Source organism: Canis lupus, chromosome 3 (assembly GCF_003254725.2).
Source record: "Canis lupus dingo isolate Sandy chromosome 3, ASM325472v2, whole genome shotgun sequence".
Classification (NCBI taxonomy): Eukaryota; Metazoa; Chordata; class Mammalia; order Carnivora; family Canidae; genus Canis; species Canis lupus.
In genome coordinates, this window is record NC_064245.1 from 7604002 (window position 1) to 7622847 (window position 18846).

General features: G+C 37.6%; 1 protein-coding gene across 1 annotated transcript in view; it reads left to right on the forward strand.

Annotated features, from left to right (window-relative positions):
• The first annotated feature begins 201 nt into the window (after window positions 1-201).
• Window positions 202-18846, forward strand: part of LOC112653376 (uncharacterized) — a 100360-nt gene continuing 81715 nt past the window's right edge. The window contains exons 1-3 of the mRNA XM_025437485.3: window positions 202-286; window positions 2391-4694; window positions 11275-11466. Of these exons, the coding sequence (XP_025293270.1) occupies window positions 2540-4694; window positions 11275-11466 (2347 nt within the window). The 5' untranslated portion in view covers window positions 202-286; window positions 2391-2539. The remainder of the gene's footprint in view (window positions 287-2390; window positions 4695-11274; window positions 11467-18846) is intronic.

Here is an 18846-nt window from a genome sequence, read left to right on the forward strand (position 1 = left end):
AATAATGCACTAAATAGTTAGGGTAGAATTAAACAGGAAAGGAAAATATAATTATGAAAAGAAAATGTATTCAAAGCATACTATCGGATACCAGAGAAAGATACTATGCTATCAAGTTGGCAGATGAGTTGTCAGTAATTTTACTAAACCTGAATTCTGATCACAAAATAATTTCAAATTTTATACTTTCATAGGACAGTGAAAGCTGAAGATGCTCAGGTCCCCAAAATAAGAAGGAAAAGAAGAAAAGCCTATAAAAAATGGAAAATCTTGAATACCACAGTATGTAAGTCTAATTCATTGGTTTTATAATTGCGTATAAAATGAACTACCCAGCTCTGTACTTTGTTTTTTACCACAAAAAGTCTATTAAAGTAGGAAGATAAATGCATATAAATGTTATAAAACAATTTAGAAGTTTGGTATGTATATATATATTGTGAATAATAAAAATTTAAAAATACATATTTACTTTTTCAAAGGCTATTGAGACTCCTATTCTTAGAATCGATTATCAATGGATGATTATTATAACTATCTCAGTTCTATGTTGCTACTCAAAGAAATTGAAATGTAGTCAGTTGAAAGAGGCTGTAAACTATAAAATTATGAAACTGAAAAGGGCTATAAACTGAACTGTTCTTGGCATGAGGGTGTTATTTTAAGAATAAGTTGTAATCTATAGGGATCCCTGGGTGGCGCAGTGGTTTGGCGCCTGCCTTTGGCCCAGGGCGCGATCCTGGAGACCCGGGATCGAATCCCACATCGGGCTCCGGTGCATGGAGCCTGCTTCTCCCTCTGCCTGTGTCTCTGCCTCTCTCTCTCTCTCTGTGACTATCATGAATAAATACATAAAATCTTTAAAAAAAAAGTTGTAATCTATAGTTTTGGAAGGCCACCATATATAACTCCTAGGGTATACATGCTCCATTGTAAAAGGGCTTTAGAAAGAGATGTTTCCATGTCTTTTCTCCCACGATTTCTACATTACAGCTCTCAGGCTGTAAGCAGGCTTGCTGGGAACTCTTTCAGTACTTGCCATGGGAAAAGCCATTCCCTCAGACTAGACGAAAGACAAGTGGGAACTCCAGTGTGCTTGAGAACCTAAAGTTGGAGAGTAGTAATTCCCAAGCCTATGATTCTTTTGTTTTATTCTGAAACAGTAATTATATTTCTGCACTCCTTCCTTGTATGCCACCTCTAGCCAAACTTTGGTAGGATATTTTTCTTTCTCTGGTTAAAGAGAATTTAATGATTTACTCTTTACACAAATACTTCTATAAAATATGATTTTATATATGGGTACATACAAAATTGTATTTAAATTAACAACATTTAAAATAATCATAAATAACATTTTTCAACTTTTAGCTTAATCAACTTATTAAAATTATTTCCATAGAGACCTGATTCATAGATTTCTGTGACTTCTCTGTTGTCCATTCTTTCTTTTCCTTTCCAAATACTCTCAGATGTAGTTTAAAACATATGAGATCTTTGTATTTTGTCCACTGTTTTTTTTTTACACAAGATCTGCTACCTCATACTTAGATTCACAAAGTTTTCAAGCAAAATATTCTAAAATTATAAAGTAGAAGATAAGTAAAGGTTCCAAGCTGGCAGTTCTTGGGCCAACGCTGGTCCCTAAATTTATTGGCCTCCATCTATAGAGGGTTTTTTAAAATGTGACGCAATCTTTAGAAATTAGGAGATTTCACAATATGATAAATCCAGACTCTAGTTCTCTCCTGAAGTATGATAGCATCTGGCAATACTAGGACACCTTTTCTGTGTTATATAAAGGCCCTACACCAGGACAAAGGAAAATATCAGATCTATTTAAAAGGTTCTCTATAACCCATGCTTGGGCCTCTTTATTTGTTATACCTTCTCAAATTAAATCAAGCTGGATTTAGCTTATATTACAGTAGTATTATATGTAGTATTATAACACCATGTTCAAATACTTGATCGTGGCAAATTATTCCTTATCAAGAAGTCTCTTAAAATTTATTTGCGTAAATTTGTTCGCAAATGTTCATTGCACCCAATTCAGAAGTCTCTGTTTTAAAGCTTAATTACATTCTTATTTCCTAGAACTACCAAGCAACATTCCCCCATTTTAAGATAACTGATTTAAACTATTTATTAGAAATGAATATTTATGGAAAGTACCTTTACATACTAGAAATGAATTAAAATGTTACCCAGGAGACAAAGAATGTGCACTGAATTGTACCCTAGAATTTATATCCCATCTGCTCTCTAAATGGACACAGAAAACTTTTTTCTTTTTTTTTTCTTTTTCTTTCTTTCTTTCTTTCTTTCTTTCTTTCTTTCTTTCTTTCTTTCTTTCTTTCTTCTTTCTTTTTTGGCTTTTTCTTTACTAGGTGAACTTCAACCTGCCACTAAAGCATACCACAAAAATATAAAAGAACTTGAAAAGGAAGTCAAAAGAGATGCCCCAAAGGCTGTATTTCTTCAGACTAGGACATTAGGGAAATCTAAGGAAAATGAAAATGAGCATACATCTGCTTCTATGAATGGAAAACAGAATTCCCCTTTTCTTCCTAAAGATAACGAACAACTTTCATCTGACAGCAAAACAAGTAGGGAAAAGGAAAATGATGTTCGTTCTTCATCCATTTCTCATCAGCAAGACAAAGTCTTATCTGGGACCATGTTTAATGCCTGTGAAGAACCATCATCAGGAAAAAAAACACTGCAGAATTTCCGAAACACCCCAGAAGCCTTTAAACCAGCAAAAGGCACAATTATTACAGAAGTGAAATGTGGGGCTTTCAGCGTGCAAGTAGAAATCAAGAACAGATTTTTCTTCCCAACAAAAAGATGTCGAAAATGTCACCAGCATTACTCTTCTAGACACACTCAGAGATGCTACACTTCTAGAAGCTGCTCTTCTAGATATAGGAATACACTGGTAGAAGAACTAAAGCCTGAGATGCCACCTAAATCGGAAGAAGTTGCCAGAACAGAGAGACCCTCACTAAAAGTAAGCGTTGTAGGCAAAGGGATTAAAGTTAAATATATGAGTAAGAAACAAAATATATCCATTAATATAACCCATCCTAAAAGAAGGGGGGAAATGGCCAAATACAGAAACACTTCCTCCAATTATACTACTAAAGAATGTTCCAGGTCTTCTGCACAAGCTGATATTAGACACCCTGAAAAATGGCAGCTTGAGAAGAAGCATCAGAGTTCAGATGGTTTAAATATCTCTCCTCCTATTGTGTTTGCTGTCCAGAAGGAGAAAAATGTTGATACAATTGTGGATTTTCTGTGCTCAACCCCGGAGGGGGAGAAGATTAAGCCTGATACAATATCTTCAGTTTCAGATGACGATGAGATAGAATTGGCCATCACTCAGCAGGAGGACTTGAAAATTAGTCAGAACAACCTCAGAAAGAAACCCTTCTTCTCCAAGACTGACACTGTTCTCGAAAATGTTCTTCCTACCTCACAAGATACCCTAAAGACCACAAGTTTAAGTGATACAAACTTAAGGGAAATGCCTTTTGAGGATTTCAAGGATGTGGACAGAGAGAGAAAAGCCATCTCTGAGACGTCAGAAAATCTCATATCAGACCTACGTAGGAGGCAAAGCACAGAGGGAAGGCATTTTACACCGAGTGCCATTACTGACATCTTCTCCATTCAAGATGGCCAAGACTTTGACTTTTGTTCTTCATCTTTGGTGAGCATGCAGCTTGTAGGGGAGAAGGCAGCCAGCATTTATTGCAAAGGCAGCAAAATTCCACCTGCAGATTGTTGTGAGGCATCAAATTCTTCATCTCTGCCTTCCAGTCCAAGTGCTCTGAAGTCCTGCACCTCATTCAGCCCATCCCACAAAGCCACCAGACCTCCAGAACCTAAAGAAATCCCTGGGGAGACATTTTCCTTTGATCACCGGGCTGACTTTTTGAAAAACTGTGAGGCTGACAGAGACTTTCACAAAGCCACTTTACATAGTGACTCTCCTACAAAAGCAGAGCAAGTGGGGGAACCGAAGAGGACGCAGGGCCCGACGCTCAGCCCTGCATCCTCCAGCAGCCTCTCTGCTGGCAGCCCGCTCAACGCCAACAGCCACAGCAGAGGGGACTGGGGTCCAACGAAATCCCAGGCCAGTCATCCAGAGATAGCAGCTGCCAGCAAAACAACAGAGCTAGTCCTGACCTTAATAACTGATGAGTTAGAGCAAAGATTAATTATTCAAAACGATAAAGGAGGCACAGTTTATTCCAATTGTCCCATGGGAACGAAAATTCCTAAAGACTCACCCAGCTCTCTGGGAGAGGGTGAAAAAGACAAATGCCCAGAAATGCTAGGAGTAAAGAATGCATGCCGTAGAGATTTTGGAGACCTAGCAAATGAGAATCATGACAAAGTTGGTTTTCAAATGGATTTCCCGAACACCACTGAGTTCAACTGCGCAGCATGTGCTACAGATAATCAGTTTGTCATCGAGGAAACACTGACCAGTGATGCAGAGCAATATGGTAACCAAGATGAAAAGGGCCTTGGACTAACCAGCTTTAAACAGGAGCCAGCAGGGTGCCAAAGGATTACATCAACAGAGCCAAATTCCGAAGAAGACAGAAATGATCCAAAGGAAACTTTCTATCACCAAATAGACATATTGCTGTCGCCTCAGAAGCAGAAAGCCTTGACAGGTACAGTGGCCGTCCAGAATCTTGAACTTTCATTGTTCTTACATGTTTGAGCTTTGGAAAGTCTTAACATGAGGGCTTTTTTATTGCTTGGGATTCTTTTTTCTCTTTATGGATGAAGATAGATGGAGTATTTTAGAGTCAGAAAGCATATATCAGCCTGTTTCTTTACATTATCACCTACCCCACCCATAAATAGCACATAACACAATCACCAAGGCTGCAGTTTAATATAAAGTTTTTTAAAAAATCAATTTCTCCTTAAAAGGTTGATGTATTGCCAAATCAATTTGGTAGGAAATGTTAGCCTTTTGCCACTCTTAAATAATCTGCCATTTCTCTCCTTCTTGCAAGCTAAGCATATTTATAATAGGAAGAATATGTTTGCGATAAAATGTGTTCTTAAGCTTACTGTGGCGTTGCAGAAGGACGACATACATGTTTCAGGAGGCCACGTGCAATAGTAATCAAAGCAGAGGACGAAAACCAGAGACGGCCGTGGCTAATCCTGGTTGAGCCGTCCATGGGGCGCCTGACCTCAGGTGGGCCTCTGGCCTCCCCCATGCCTTGGCTGGCTCTGCTCAGAACATTGACAGAACCCAGCAGCTCCCCAGAGCCTGGGAGGGCTGCGATGGAAGCTTGTCTCTAAGTACATGGGATTGCCCTGTCTGCTTTCAGTCTTGGGTCAGCATTATATCACTTTGGCCACTTCAAGATGAGCCCTGTCATTCTTCTGCAATAAGTCAAAAATATTTTACATGTCCTGTTAGCATTATTCCACATTATATATGAAAATACATCCCCAAAGAGTAAAAACTTCCCCACCAAACAGCCCATAACATTCCTGACATATCCAGCAGGGAGAGTGGGGACTGATGAAACTCTCTTTTCTTTGTGGTTCCATCCTTAAATTTTAAAACAGAATTAGTACAATTTAGAAGTAGAACTAAAACACAGAAAGCACAGTTATGTAAGTGTTGGCGAGAAACATGAAACATACTGTACAGAAGATGGATATCCTAAAACAACACAAATGCTGTATGGTCACCACTTAGGATGAACACCCTGAAGCCAAGATCCATAGTCACAGTGACTGCTTCCCGGGGCTGACCTACCTCCAGAAAACCGGGTCAATGGTACTAACCCTACCATTTGCCTCAGTCCATAATTATTGGAGTCAGCAAGGGGCAGACCTGCAATCAGGGCCCTTGTGTCTCCAGGAACAGATGTATTGCTCGCCTAGATGAACCTCCCTTCCAGGCTGGCTCTCCTTACCCCAAAGCTATTCCCCTCCCTGGACCACCTCTCCCAGCAAAACCTATTTCCTTAAGTAAATTAATAATTCAAGTCAGAATCTTCCCCCAGCTGATGCAGCACTTTCAGTAGACTTTGAACGATTCCAGCTACCAGTTCCCTGTGTTACTGTGGTTCACCAAAAGGCTGTTCCTACAACTCTCCCTCTGGCACCTTTGCTCCTCTTCCCCTGGATCGTTCTGTTCCAGCCACATTGACTTCCTTGAGTTGCTAGAACCTGCCAGGCAAGACCCTATATCACGTCCTTTGCTGGGGCTGCTCCTGCTCCCTAGACCACTCTTCCCCCATATGCCCACGTGCTTCATTTCATACCTTCAAATTTTTGCTCGCATGGTGCCTTCTCAGTACCCAGAGAGACCTTCTCAGATTATTCAATTTAAAATTTCAATCTGAACCTTTTCTACTCCAGCCCAGGTATAATCTATCCCTTTTCTGTGTTTTACTTTTATGCACAGAAGTTGCCACCTTCTAATATGCTATATAGTTTACTAGTTTATTTGCTGGGTCTTCTCCCACAAGAATGTAGTCATGAGGGCATGGATTTTTTTTTTTTTCTCTATTTCAATCGTTGCTTTATCCACAACACCAGAGCTATCCTAGAGAGTGGGCGCTCCATGAATATTTGTTGAATGCAAGATTTCAGGGAAGTCACATTGGGTTTCTTTGTGCAAAACTCTATGTTCGTATATGAAAACAAAACAAATCAAAAAAAGAAAAAAAACAGGGAAATGCTTCAGAAATGTAAATGTTTGTATTAAAAGATATTTAAATTTTTAAATATTTGTATGGATTTGACTCTCTTAGAGCTATGAATATTTTTATACTTTATTTGGTATTATTATTATTATTATTATATTGACACCTTGGGCGAGGATTTTGTAATCTTTTCAGAGTATATATTGCTTTGAGGAACTGGGACATCTTTATACTGCTTCACCAGAAAATTATAAATTTGATATATATAAATTTGGCATAAATTGACTTATGCCTAAATATGCAGAAGTGTCCTCCAATTCCTCAGATTCTGTCCAGATTCTGTCTGAGATTCTTATCTCAGATTAAGAATCCCTGGCATGAGTGCTAACTGTAATACAGACAGTCCATGATTTGCAACAGTTTAATTTAAAATTTTCAACTTAAGGATGCTATAAAAGTGATACATATTTAGTAGAAACTGTACTTTGAATTTTGAATTTCATCTTTTCCCAACTAGTGATACGTGGTGTTATACTCTCTCGTGAGGCTGAGCAATGGCAGCCACAGCTCCCAGTCAGTCACATGATCACATGGATAAACAATTCACGTACTTACAATCCTTTTGAACCCACACAGCCATTCTATTTTTTTTTTTTTTTACTTTCAGCACAGTACTCAATAAATTATGTGAGATATTCAATGCTTTATATTAAAATAGGCTTTGTGTGTGATGATTTTGCCCAACTGTAGGCTAATGTGAGTGTTCTGTGCACACCTAACGTAAGCTAGGTTAAGTTGTGATGTTCAGGAGGTTAAGCGCAGTAAATGCACTTTCAACTTATGCTATTTTCTGTTTACAATGAATTTATCAGGACAGAACACTATCATAAGTTGAAGAAGACTGCAGTGTGTAGTTCCCTCCACCCTTCTGAGTGTGTGCTTGCAAATTAGCTAGATTAGAGGTCACAGTCTTTGCTGCTTACAGGAACCAGGGAGATAAGGTGAATGAGTAAAACAGACTGCAGTGAAAAATAATGGAATTTTGGTGACCTAGACGGAGCTCTGTCCCGAGGGAATGAGAATACAGGTCTAGTACAGCCAGGTCTTCTGTATTTTCAGAAGATAGCTGGAGATGTGGATTTTAAATAAATAAATAAATAAATATGAATGAATGAATGAATGAATGAATGAATGAATGAATCTCTAGACTATAAGACTTTCAAGACAATATACAGATTAAACAATTTATGACCTCTGAACTAGATTTAAAAAATGCAGGTAGGTATGGGCAAGTGGCAGGAGGTCAAAGAACCAGTCATATAAAGGAAAGGGTGCAAAAAATAAATAAAAATAAAGGAAAGGGTATAAGTCTGAAACTCTTAAAACTAAATCCTAGGTTCTTCCCCTGCCAAATGAAGTCTCTATATGCCTGAGTAAAGAGCTTTCTCAGGGCCTCATTTCTTCAGCTTTAAATAGACTGAAATATATCTTTAAGATCTCTGCCAAAGAACCAGACATATTATATCATAAAATATTTTAATGAAGAAACCAAGACTAGGCTAAACAGCAAGAATGACAAGGAGAGAATGAGAAGGATTAAATGGCATTTTACGTGGCTTAGAAATATCCATAATTAAGCAGCCATTTACCTGTAATATGATATAATAGTTGCATGCATACATAAGATACTTTATTTTGCTGTGTTTCAAGGAAGGACTGATTCTGGAAGCCAACACCAAGGCAAATGGTGTAGAGTACTGCAGCTCTGAGAACATTTGTGGTTGCGAGGTCTGCAACAAGTTCTAGGCATAAAAAGATGAAGAAAGAAAATAGTCCTTTTCTTTTAGCATAATATAGCTGTTGGGATAATTTCCAATAAGCTAACTTTTGGAACTTTCCACAGTGGTGCCCATTTCAACATTTCACATTGGATGAGTATTCCCAGGGTCCAGCTTCAATGCCTAGCCTTCTTCAGGCAGGGCTCCTTCCAGCTAAGCATCTTCCTCTTTTTGGTCTCCAGCTCACTTTGCAGACCTCCCTTTGGCTTTCAAAGTGATAGCTTTCTTTATTTCTTTTTTTCTTTTTTAACAAAGTGATAGCTTTCTTTTTTACACTCATGCTTGATAAAACATTGGTGGTGTTCTTTAATGGGTTAACATATTATTCCTACAAAGTGACAGTTTTTATTTTAATAGAGTACTTCAGGATGCTTGAGTGTCTTCATTCCAGCCCCAGGCACATTGCCTGATTCCTAGAAAAGCTCAGTAGACACCTACTGGATATTCATGGGACCAGGAAGAAGCTTATAGGTAAATGAAAGTTACTGAGGTATAGATTCAATTCAGCAAGTAAAAACTTTCTATCAGTTCAAAATATTCAAGGATTATGCTCATCTAGGTAGTAAACAGGTAATATATTTGAGTATGGGAAGCATTCAAGCTTAGATTGAATGAGTACTTGGTAGAAACCTTGTTAAGGTGTTTTAAGCATATAAAGGATAATTAGACCAAATTACCTTATATATTTTTACAAACCTGAGATTCTACGAATGCCAACCAGGACAAAGGGAACGACACTTTGATCTCAGTGGGCCTTACAGTGGTTCTCAAATCACACTTCAAAACATACTATAGGGCACACAATTTCTTTTCATTTATGTAGATAAGAAAAGGCTAGAAGAAAATTTTTCCTACCATATCACAGGGCCATATTGCCATCACACAGTTTGCTAGGTTCATAGAACTTTTTTTTCTTCAGCAAGTTCAGGAAAAAAGTACTTTTAAATGTAAAATAGCTGACATTAGAAAATTTTCCTTCTTATCTCCTGGATGCCTTCAGAGTCAACCTGGACTCTTAATCTCAACAAATGTAACTAGCACAAGCACTGAACAAAATTGCCAGAGAATATTTAAAAGTTTTACCACTGTAAAAAATCCCAAAGGGCAAAAAAAAGTAATCTTGTTCATAACTATAGCCCCAGTAACAGTGGAAATTAATATATAGAAAGTGAACATGAGACATCTCGGTGGCTCAGTCGATTAAGCATCAGACTCTTGATTTCACCTTGGGTCATGATCTCAGTGTTGTGAGGTCAAGCCCCACATGAAGCTCCGCACTGAGCGTGGAGCCTACTTAGGATTCTCTCTCTCCCGTGGCATGCATGTGTGCTCTCTCTCTCTCTCTCTCCAAAAACAAAAACAAAAACAAAAAACTATACATATATAAAGTGAACAGTAAATAAAGAATGAATGTCAAAAAAAAAAAAAGAATGAATGTCATTTTTCTGTCCTGCTCTTACTTCCTCAGGAAGAGGTAGGGGTCAACAGCAGACTCACTGAAGATTAGAGGAATTGGATAATGACTCTTCCCATTTCCTAGGTCTTTGTCCCTGATAAGTAAAATTTAAATTGTTATAGAAATGGATCATTAATAATTGTATATAAAAAGAAGATAATTTTTTAAAGATTTTATTTCTCTGACAGAGAGCACAAGTTGGGGGAGCAGCAGACAGAGGGAGAGGGAGAAGCAGGCTCCTCACTGAACATGGAGCCCGATGTGGGCTCATTTCAGGGTCCTAGAATCATGAGCTGAGCTGAAGGCAGATGCTAAACCAACTGAGCCACCCAGGTGCCCCAAGAAGATAATTTATTCATGTATATATCCCATTTATTATTTAAATAGTTGTAAGAGCAAACTTTGATACTCATAAATTAGATTTTAATTACAAAGACCAAATTTTAAAACTCCTTTGCTCCTTAGAATAGAATAAAAATAAAAGTTAGGATTTGGTCTCATTTTATATCGATGTGGCTTGCCTTTCATACGGTGTCAAAAAGTAAAAGCAAGTAACATCTTAACCAGTTCCAGCCTATAAAATTACCTAGTAGGTATTATGTACTTTGCTATTTTTTCTTTTATTTTACTTCGTTATTTTCTTAAAATCTGAATTTACTGCAATTAGATTATTTGTAATTTTCTTTCTTCTAATTAATACACAGTTTCATGGCTTATGATCACAGAAGGTAGCAGTTTGGAAGTATATCAAATATTTCAAGTTGTTATTTAATCAAATATAAAATTATCAAAGCCTCATTCATTTTGGTTTTTTCCCCTTTTCCTTATTTTGAATCTAAACATTCAGCAAGAAAAGTATCATGATATTAGTATTTTTGTGATTAATGGAAGTTAAACCATAAAGGATTTGAATGGAATAATAAGCTTATTATCATAGATTGCAATTTAACTAATTCAGGTAATATCTTGTCTTCTTTTTGAGAATTCAGGGGGCATAATTATCAACTTTGCTCTTCTAAAATAACTAATATAATATCAGGCATATTCCAGTATCCAAAAATTATCATTTGAATTGAGCCCAACTGAGGTAGTGCATAGTGATCCCCCAACTTCAGTCTATATGGACTTTTTTCAAGTAATACAAGTTTAAAAAGTGAATCATGAAAGAGTTGGATTATTCTAGTTCTAGTCTACAGTGATACTGTTTCAAAGACTGGAATAGTTGAAACTCTATCTTGAAATGTTTCTCACTTTCCTACTTTAATGTGGTTTAATCTAGATTGGAATTTGGAAATAAATAACCTCCGCAAGTTATCCCAGGAACTGGCTCCAAGAGGTACACGGGCCAGTGATGGTTCCCAGGAAGAAGCAATAGACCAGTGGGCCAGAAGGAGGCAGCAGTTCAAAGATGGCAAAAGATGCAGCTCAGCAGGAGAGAGTTCATTTGCCAGCAACATCACTGAAGGATCCAGTGAGTAGACAATCACCTTCTTTTCTAAAACCAGAGCAAAGCAACAGGTAAAGCTACCCAGGCCCCCTCCCTCTTACCTACAGAATAAAAACCCTACTGCTTGAACATGGCAATGTGGAGATTATAAGCTTTTATATAAAAGTTATTTTTGGAATAATCAATGCTTCATTATGCACTAAAGAATCCCAACTTGGTAAATTACCTCCTTCAAAACACACAACTGCATATGAAGGCTACTTTTCTCTTTAGAAAATGAAATAACTAACTATAGGATTCTTTACACAATTAAATTTGTCCCTTATTTCAAAGAATTTGAGTTGGCTTACACAAATATGTATAATGTAAAAAGCTAAGATTAGTATGTTTGATGAAAAGAGACAATTTTCTTCTTGTTTTAACATTTCTAAAATGAGGAATTGTCTTTAAGTGGATGTGTATTTTAATGAGATGGTGTTTCTCTTGGTATTGAAAGAGTATTATTAAACAGCATTATACCCCAGTCCCACAAGCAATTGCAACTGAGAATGGAAGGTAGGTCATGAGTGAGGAAGTCCAACTGAAGGGAAAATAATGTGCTAAAGAAAATAGAGGGCAACATTAGTACATTTAACACATACCACCACTAATCTGGCTCCAAAATTCTAGCAGCTAGTTGTTAGAAGATACTTATCCAAGTAGTAGACATTCATCATTTCCGTGTTATTTACAAAACATATCAGTTATTCATGATAAACACTGATATGGAAACCAGAGCAAATGGAAAGAAAGAAAGAGAGAAACGGAGGAAGGAAGAAAGGGAGGAAAGGAGGAAGGGAAGGAGGAAGGGAAAGAGAGAGAAAGAGAGGAAGGGAGGGAAGGAAGAAAAGACGGAAGAGGAGAGAAGGGAAGGAGGGAAGGGAAGGAAGGAAAAGCAAGAGAGGAAAGGAAGGAAGAAAGAAAAGAAAAGAAAAAAGAAAGATGATGTAATACTGTGATTTATAAGAAATACAAAATATATATTTGGTCATTCAGATTCATCCTCATACAAAGTTGGCCTTGGTCCACTGGTTCGTGGCTCCTAGCTCCTAAAATCTTTAGAATTCCCCATGAAGACAACAATAAAGGTGTCTTTTGTTATGTTATTGTGGTGACTTTGGGAAAGCCCTAGATAACCTAGGTGGGGCTGATGACCAGAGGACTCTACCAATGTGCTCAGAGGGTTGGAATTTTTAGCTAGGTGTCCAGAGAATTGCATGTTGGTGTGGGGCACATGCACATGTGCATGCACACACACATTACAATTGGGTCCAGGAACCCAGGAGTTGTGTTGCAGAGAATGATGTCTTGTTGATATAGTAGTGACTGTTCTAGGCTATTCCTACAGACAAGCTGATAGAATGACACAAGTACAATTCCTGAAGGCAGCAGTCGAATTTATCCAGAGTGAGTAACAGATTAGGAATTGAATGTAGCTATAAACCTGCGGGCAAAATCATAACAATATTTAAATAATAAGACACTGCCCTCTATTATCCCACCACAGTGTTCCTACAGTCGTGTGAACAGTGAAGAATACAACTTAAGTGGCCCATTTGGTCCTGGTAAATGTTTCATTCTTGTCCCTTGGTCAACGTCTAATTCTTCCAGTTATATCTTCTTATTTGGCAGCAAGGACTGGATTTCTAATATTAAATTTGTATTTTCACATATACTACTGTATAAGCTTGTTTTATTATCCCTCTTCTGTTCCTAGACTCTTGAGATACCTCCCTGAAGAATACCTTTGTTATCGTAGACTTCCAATAAGTATCCCTACTGCTTCACATCTCTGTTGTAATGCTCCTTTCCTCCCACTTCTATTCCCCTTTTCCCTCATCAGTTTCGATATTGAAATATTGCAGAATTTGGTTCAAATTTTTAAGAAATATTTAAATAACCAATACCTAATAATATTTCATTAGTTTTCCTTATCCTTGCTTTATACACCAGAATTACCTTCAAGAGAATCTTTTTTTCATAATACTACAATCTTGTAACAATCTTCTAGTAATTTTTTAAGAGAGATTCTTTGGGAGATAAACTGGTCTAGATACATCTGAAGATGTATTTACTTGCCTCTTAATTCTGAATGGCAGTTTGGCATAGTTCAGTACAGAATTCTAGGTTCAAACTACTGAGCAGGCTGGTTCATTGTCCTCCTGGAGCCATCGGTGCTGATGAGAAGTCTAAATCCAATCTCATTCTCAAAACTTTTGTTATTAATCCAACTTTTGTCTCTATTAGCTTGTAGGGTTTTCTCCTTAGCCTTGGTATTCTAAGATGTTTCTAATATGTATTTCATTGTGTGGATTTTAATATATTTTCATGTTTGGCATCCCATAGGCTATTACATGCTGATGACTCATATCTTTCTTCAACTCTCATGAATTCTCAGATACAATTTCTTCAGATCCTATTTTCCTGTCTCCTCTCATAGCCTCCCACTTCAGGTGGCAATAAATGACTTACTCACGCACAAGATATTCCATATCCCATCTGATTGTCCTCTATTCTCAGTCCTTAACTTTTTCCCACACTCATTGTTCGTGGCTAAAGACAAGCGCAATCACTGCCACTACCTGACCCACGGTGGAGTTCAATGTGAGTGATGTGCGGACCTCAAACTGCCTGCTGTTTCTGACGTGGTGGTCCAGTTGAGTGCCCTGTTTTTTTGCACCCTGGGGCATCTCTGGCTCTATCATTCTTGGTGGTGTTCCCACTGTTCTGCATCAAAACTTTCTCAAAGATAAGTCAGAGAAAGACAAATACTGTATATAAATTATATGTGGAATGAAAAAAGCCAAACTCATAAAAACAAAGAGCAAAATGGTAATTACCAAGGGCTAAGAAAGAAATCGGGGGATAAGACAGATGTTGTTTAAAGGTACCAACTTGCAATGAGTAGTAAATATGTCTTAGAGATAAAATGTACAGTACAGTGAACACAGACAACACTGTATCATCATCAAACGTGCTAAAAGAGTAGAATTTCGTTATTCAAAACCATTGAAAAGAACAATTATGTAATGTGACAGAGGTGCTAATTAATGCTACAATGACAATCACATTACATTATACAAACGTTCATATTATAATGTACAAAAGTTAACATGTGGTACACCTTAAATTTTTTTTCTTTTTTTTTTGGTACACCTTAAATTTGCATGATATTCTATGTCAAATATATTTCAATAGGAAACAATTTTTCTTACATATATTCTCTGCTATGATTTCACCTTTATGGCTTATAGGTTGATCCTGGATTTCAGATATTTCCCCATTACTGCTATACTATTTCCCTTCTCGCTTTCAAACACATCCATACATCTTAAAACACATACTGTGCAACACACACACACCCTTCCCCTCTATCTCCTTCCTGATTTCCTCTGACCTTTAAAATACTTTTTCATTATACAAAAAAATTCAGCTGTAACCCTTGCTTCTACACATGTGTAATTGAATTTATCACACTTTTAATCACTTTTAACTTTTTAATTAATTTATCACACTTTTAGTTTATCACACTTTTTCACCCTGCAAGAATGAGGATCTATCCACATATATGTTTTCTAGCATTCTTATCAAACTGGGAGACTGGGTTTATGCTTACCCCTCTTTCTTGAACCCACATCTGCAAATAGTATCCATTTGCCTGTCTAGCTTCCTTTTCCACTCTTCTGCATCTTACATTAGGGCCTAAGTGGCTCACCTCTATGGACTATATCAAGGGGCTAGTTTTCCCCCTGGCTTATTGTGGAGTTTGACCAACAGGAAAGATCAGCAGGAGCCTGGAAGGAATGAGGACACTGAGGTCCTGTTGTTGTTGCTCCAGTCTTTCCCTGTGGTGTGCCAAAGACTGGTTATGTCCCTAAAACCATTGGTTGTATCCCTATAAAGTAATGCCATCTACACTGCCTTCTACAGCTCTGGATTTTAGTAACTGGTACCTGCTTCCTCCCCCTATCACCTTTTTTTTAAAATAAATATTTTGCTTATTTATTCATGAGACACACAGAGAGAGAAGCAGAGACACAGGCAGAGGGAGAAGCAGGCTCCCCCACAGGGAGCACGATGCGGGACTCGATCTCAGATCCCTGGATCATGACCTGAGTCAAAGGCAGACGCTCAACCGCTGAGCTACCCAGGCGTCCCCCTATCATCTTAGTCTTAGATGGACTGGTCTTAATCCCACTCTACCACATCTAATTTCCTTAAGTCTTGCCCACACTTTATAAATAGTGTTTTTTATTAAACTCTCCTCAAGTCACTCATTTGCATGTACTGTCTCCTTCATCCCATAACCTTATGATGATACACCAGTGCTCTATCCTCATAACAATAATCAAATATCACCCGCACTATATATTGATAAGACAACTATTCCTTGCTTATAGAGAGAACAGAAGATACCCCCTGGAGAGAGCATTGATGGTAATTTGGAGGGGGAAAGGCAACACTTGATTTTATTGAGAATTAGAAATTTGGTTTAATGTAGATCTTTCATTATGAGAGCTTAGTTAGAATAGGGTAAGGATCATGGTTTAACAGGTCAAGACTTACAGAAAAGGCAAAATGAGGATGTTGAGGGTTTCAAAGAGACTAAGAAAATAAACTTTCTGTTGGTGCTTTCTACTGAAGAGGTGGTGGTTTGGAGAGAAGTTCCTTATAATGAACAGTGAAGGTATCCACCTGGCCAAGTGTCCAAGGGAAAATAAAACTGTGTTAATAAAGTCTATGGAATAAGGTCATGTTAATTTAGACAGTAAGGTGTATGGGATTAGGTGGCTTTGATCCTCAGTATTCAGGCTGTGAAAGAGGAAAGAGGTTTTGTTCACAGTGTACTAGAATCATCCCTAGTCTTGAGATGAATAATTTTGTTTCTTTTCACCTATGAATACAAATCTTGTATTATGCATATAAATCAGATACAACTACCCCTGGCCCCATTGATTCGGGTCCCGCAAAGAATATACTCACGTTAAGCGAGAGTGAGAAGGAGAACCTTCTGAAGACATTCAAGGGCACACAGAGGACTTATATCACATACTCCCTGGAAAATAACCTGAAATCTCCTCTAGATACTACTCTACTTTGAAGGCTCCTATGCTGCCCTGTAGTCACCCGAGGAGCCCCTTTCCTAGCACTGCTTCCCTTATAGAATACACCCATATTGATTGAATTCCGTTTTCTTCCTTCTGGACCTTTGGAATTCCTCACTTTTATGCCACAGAAAATTCAATTGCAGCTCCTACCTCTAAACCCCATGCAACTGAAATTATCAAGATATTCAACAATCCGTTAGCATTAATCAGGATCCACGCATCGTAAAAGCTAAGAAGGAAGAGCGCAAAGGAAGAACAATTTGGTTATAAATAAGAATACCAGAAACACATAGTCCACTTCTGCTGAAGGTCCTTATATAAAGTCCCCGGGAAGAATGGTTCCTGTCCTCTCATTGATCTTCTCTGAAGAATCCTTCTGAATGATTCTTGTCCTTGGACAAATGATTCTTGTCCTTGGACCCTCTTAGTACCAAAGAGGGCAAATGTTCATTATGGTCCTGACACACAGACAAATGCAACAATAGGTTTTGAGCTCACACATTTGTTTAAGCTGTGTAGAAACGTCCACGAGTGGTACATTGACAGCATGCAGCAGTGTCGTCTCTTGCAGACAGTTAAGAACAAACCTCAGTATTTCTATAAACAATTTATTATTGAAGTATAATTGACTACACTGCTATGTTAGTCGAATCCCTATATCTTCGATGCTTGTCCTTGTAGTTTTTATTTTGTACAGCAAGTGAGATTTCATGAAACATTTGACATGAATCTGCAGTTTAAATGGTTTCAGGTGCATTCATTCATGTTTTACTCATTTATTGAGTTGAATTAACTTAAAAGAATTGCTCTATGGTGCAGGGTAGGCTCCATGGGGATAGATAAGATGTGGAACTCATGATGAGGTTAGAGAGTTCAGAGGAAGGAGAGAGCGATTCTGGATGTAGGGAAGGGGAGGACTCAAGGAAGAAGGATTTGAGGAGTGGGCAAAATTTCTACAGAAGGATGGGGTTGTGGATTGGTAAGTAGGAATGAGATGGACAAGTGGACTGAAGTGAGGATTGAGTTTTTTAAAAGATTGACCATGTTAATTGGATAAATATGATGTTAGTGGGAAAATAAAGAGGAAGATATATTGGAATACTATGTAATGATAAAGTAGGAATGTAAATTATATAAGAATGTTACCGCCCATCTTGATTGACATAAAAATGATGAAAACTTTAAAAAATTTTGACTCTGCATGTAGGATGCCTTCTTTCACACATCATATTTCAAAAATCACTTTTTTTTTGCATTTTTTTTTAGCTCTGTGACATTTGACTTTAAATGGTAGGAAAATTAGCCAAAGGAATTATAACAATTTATTGACCTGTCTTTCTAGCTTTAAGCCTAATGCAAAGTTACTTTCTACATAGTACTTGCTAAAGTTAGAGAAGCCCTGCAGGATTTTAAAGTATTAAAGCATCTTTTCCAATCCTTGGCCTTAAATATTCAGTTACATTTTTAATATTTATGAATATAAAGTACATAGATTCCTGGGCTCATGGATTTATCTTTATTATTATTTTTTCCCCAAGCATAGGTAGGTCTTTAAATTATAGTGATCTTTGTTTTTATCAGAATGCAAGATACTGTTAAAACAGCTCACTTATTTACAAACAGATTTGATTATGTGGATGAACAGTTTTCTGTTCATTCAGTTACCAAGACAGAGCTAATCAACATACCCTTACATAAACTGAGACATAAAATTTGTGATAAAATCCAATGAAGCAGCAAGCCACACACCTGCTGCAGCTTTGAGCTTCTAGATTTCTCAACAACTGCCCCGGTGGAACTTTGAGCCAAGTAAAAAAACAAATCCAAATGTACTTCTGTCACTAAAACTTTGTCTCCAAAATTTGGCTTGTGGAGATGAGCCTTTTAATAAATGAAACCTTAAAACAGAAAGAGCTCTTGTATATGCTTGGTATTACTGAAATTGGATTTGGACTTCTTTGCTCTTGAAAAACTAAAACGCTTCTTTTTGCTCTTTAGAATAAAAAAGGATAAAATGCTCAATGCAGTTCCAGATGTCCTGAGACATTCTCATATGTCTTTCATTCCACTGTATTATTTGGGGATCATAAAGTGGTATCACAAGAAGTGAGACCCTGTTTGGACTTTCTCAGAGATGAACCAGGTTCAGATCTGAGTGGTCCGACCAGAGGTAGTGGGCTGTGTTGAAGAGCATAGACTCCTGGTTAAGCTATCTGGGTTTGAAACCCAGCTCTACTGCTAATTTGTAGCTGAGCGA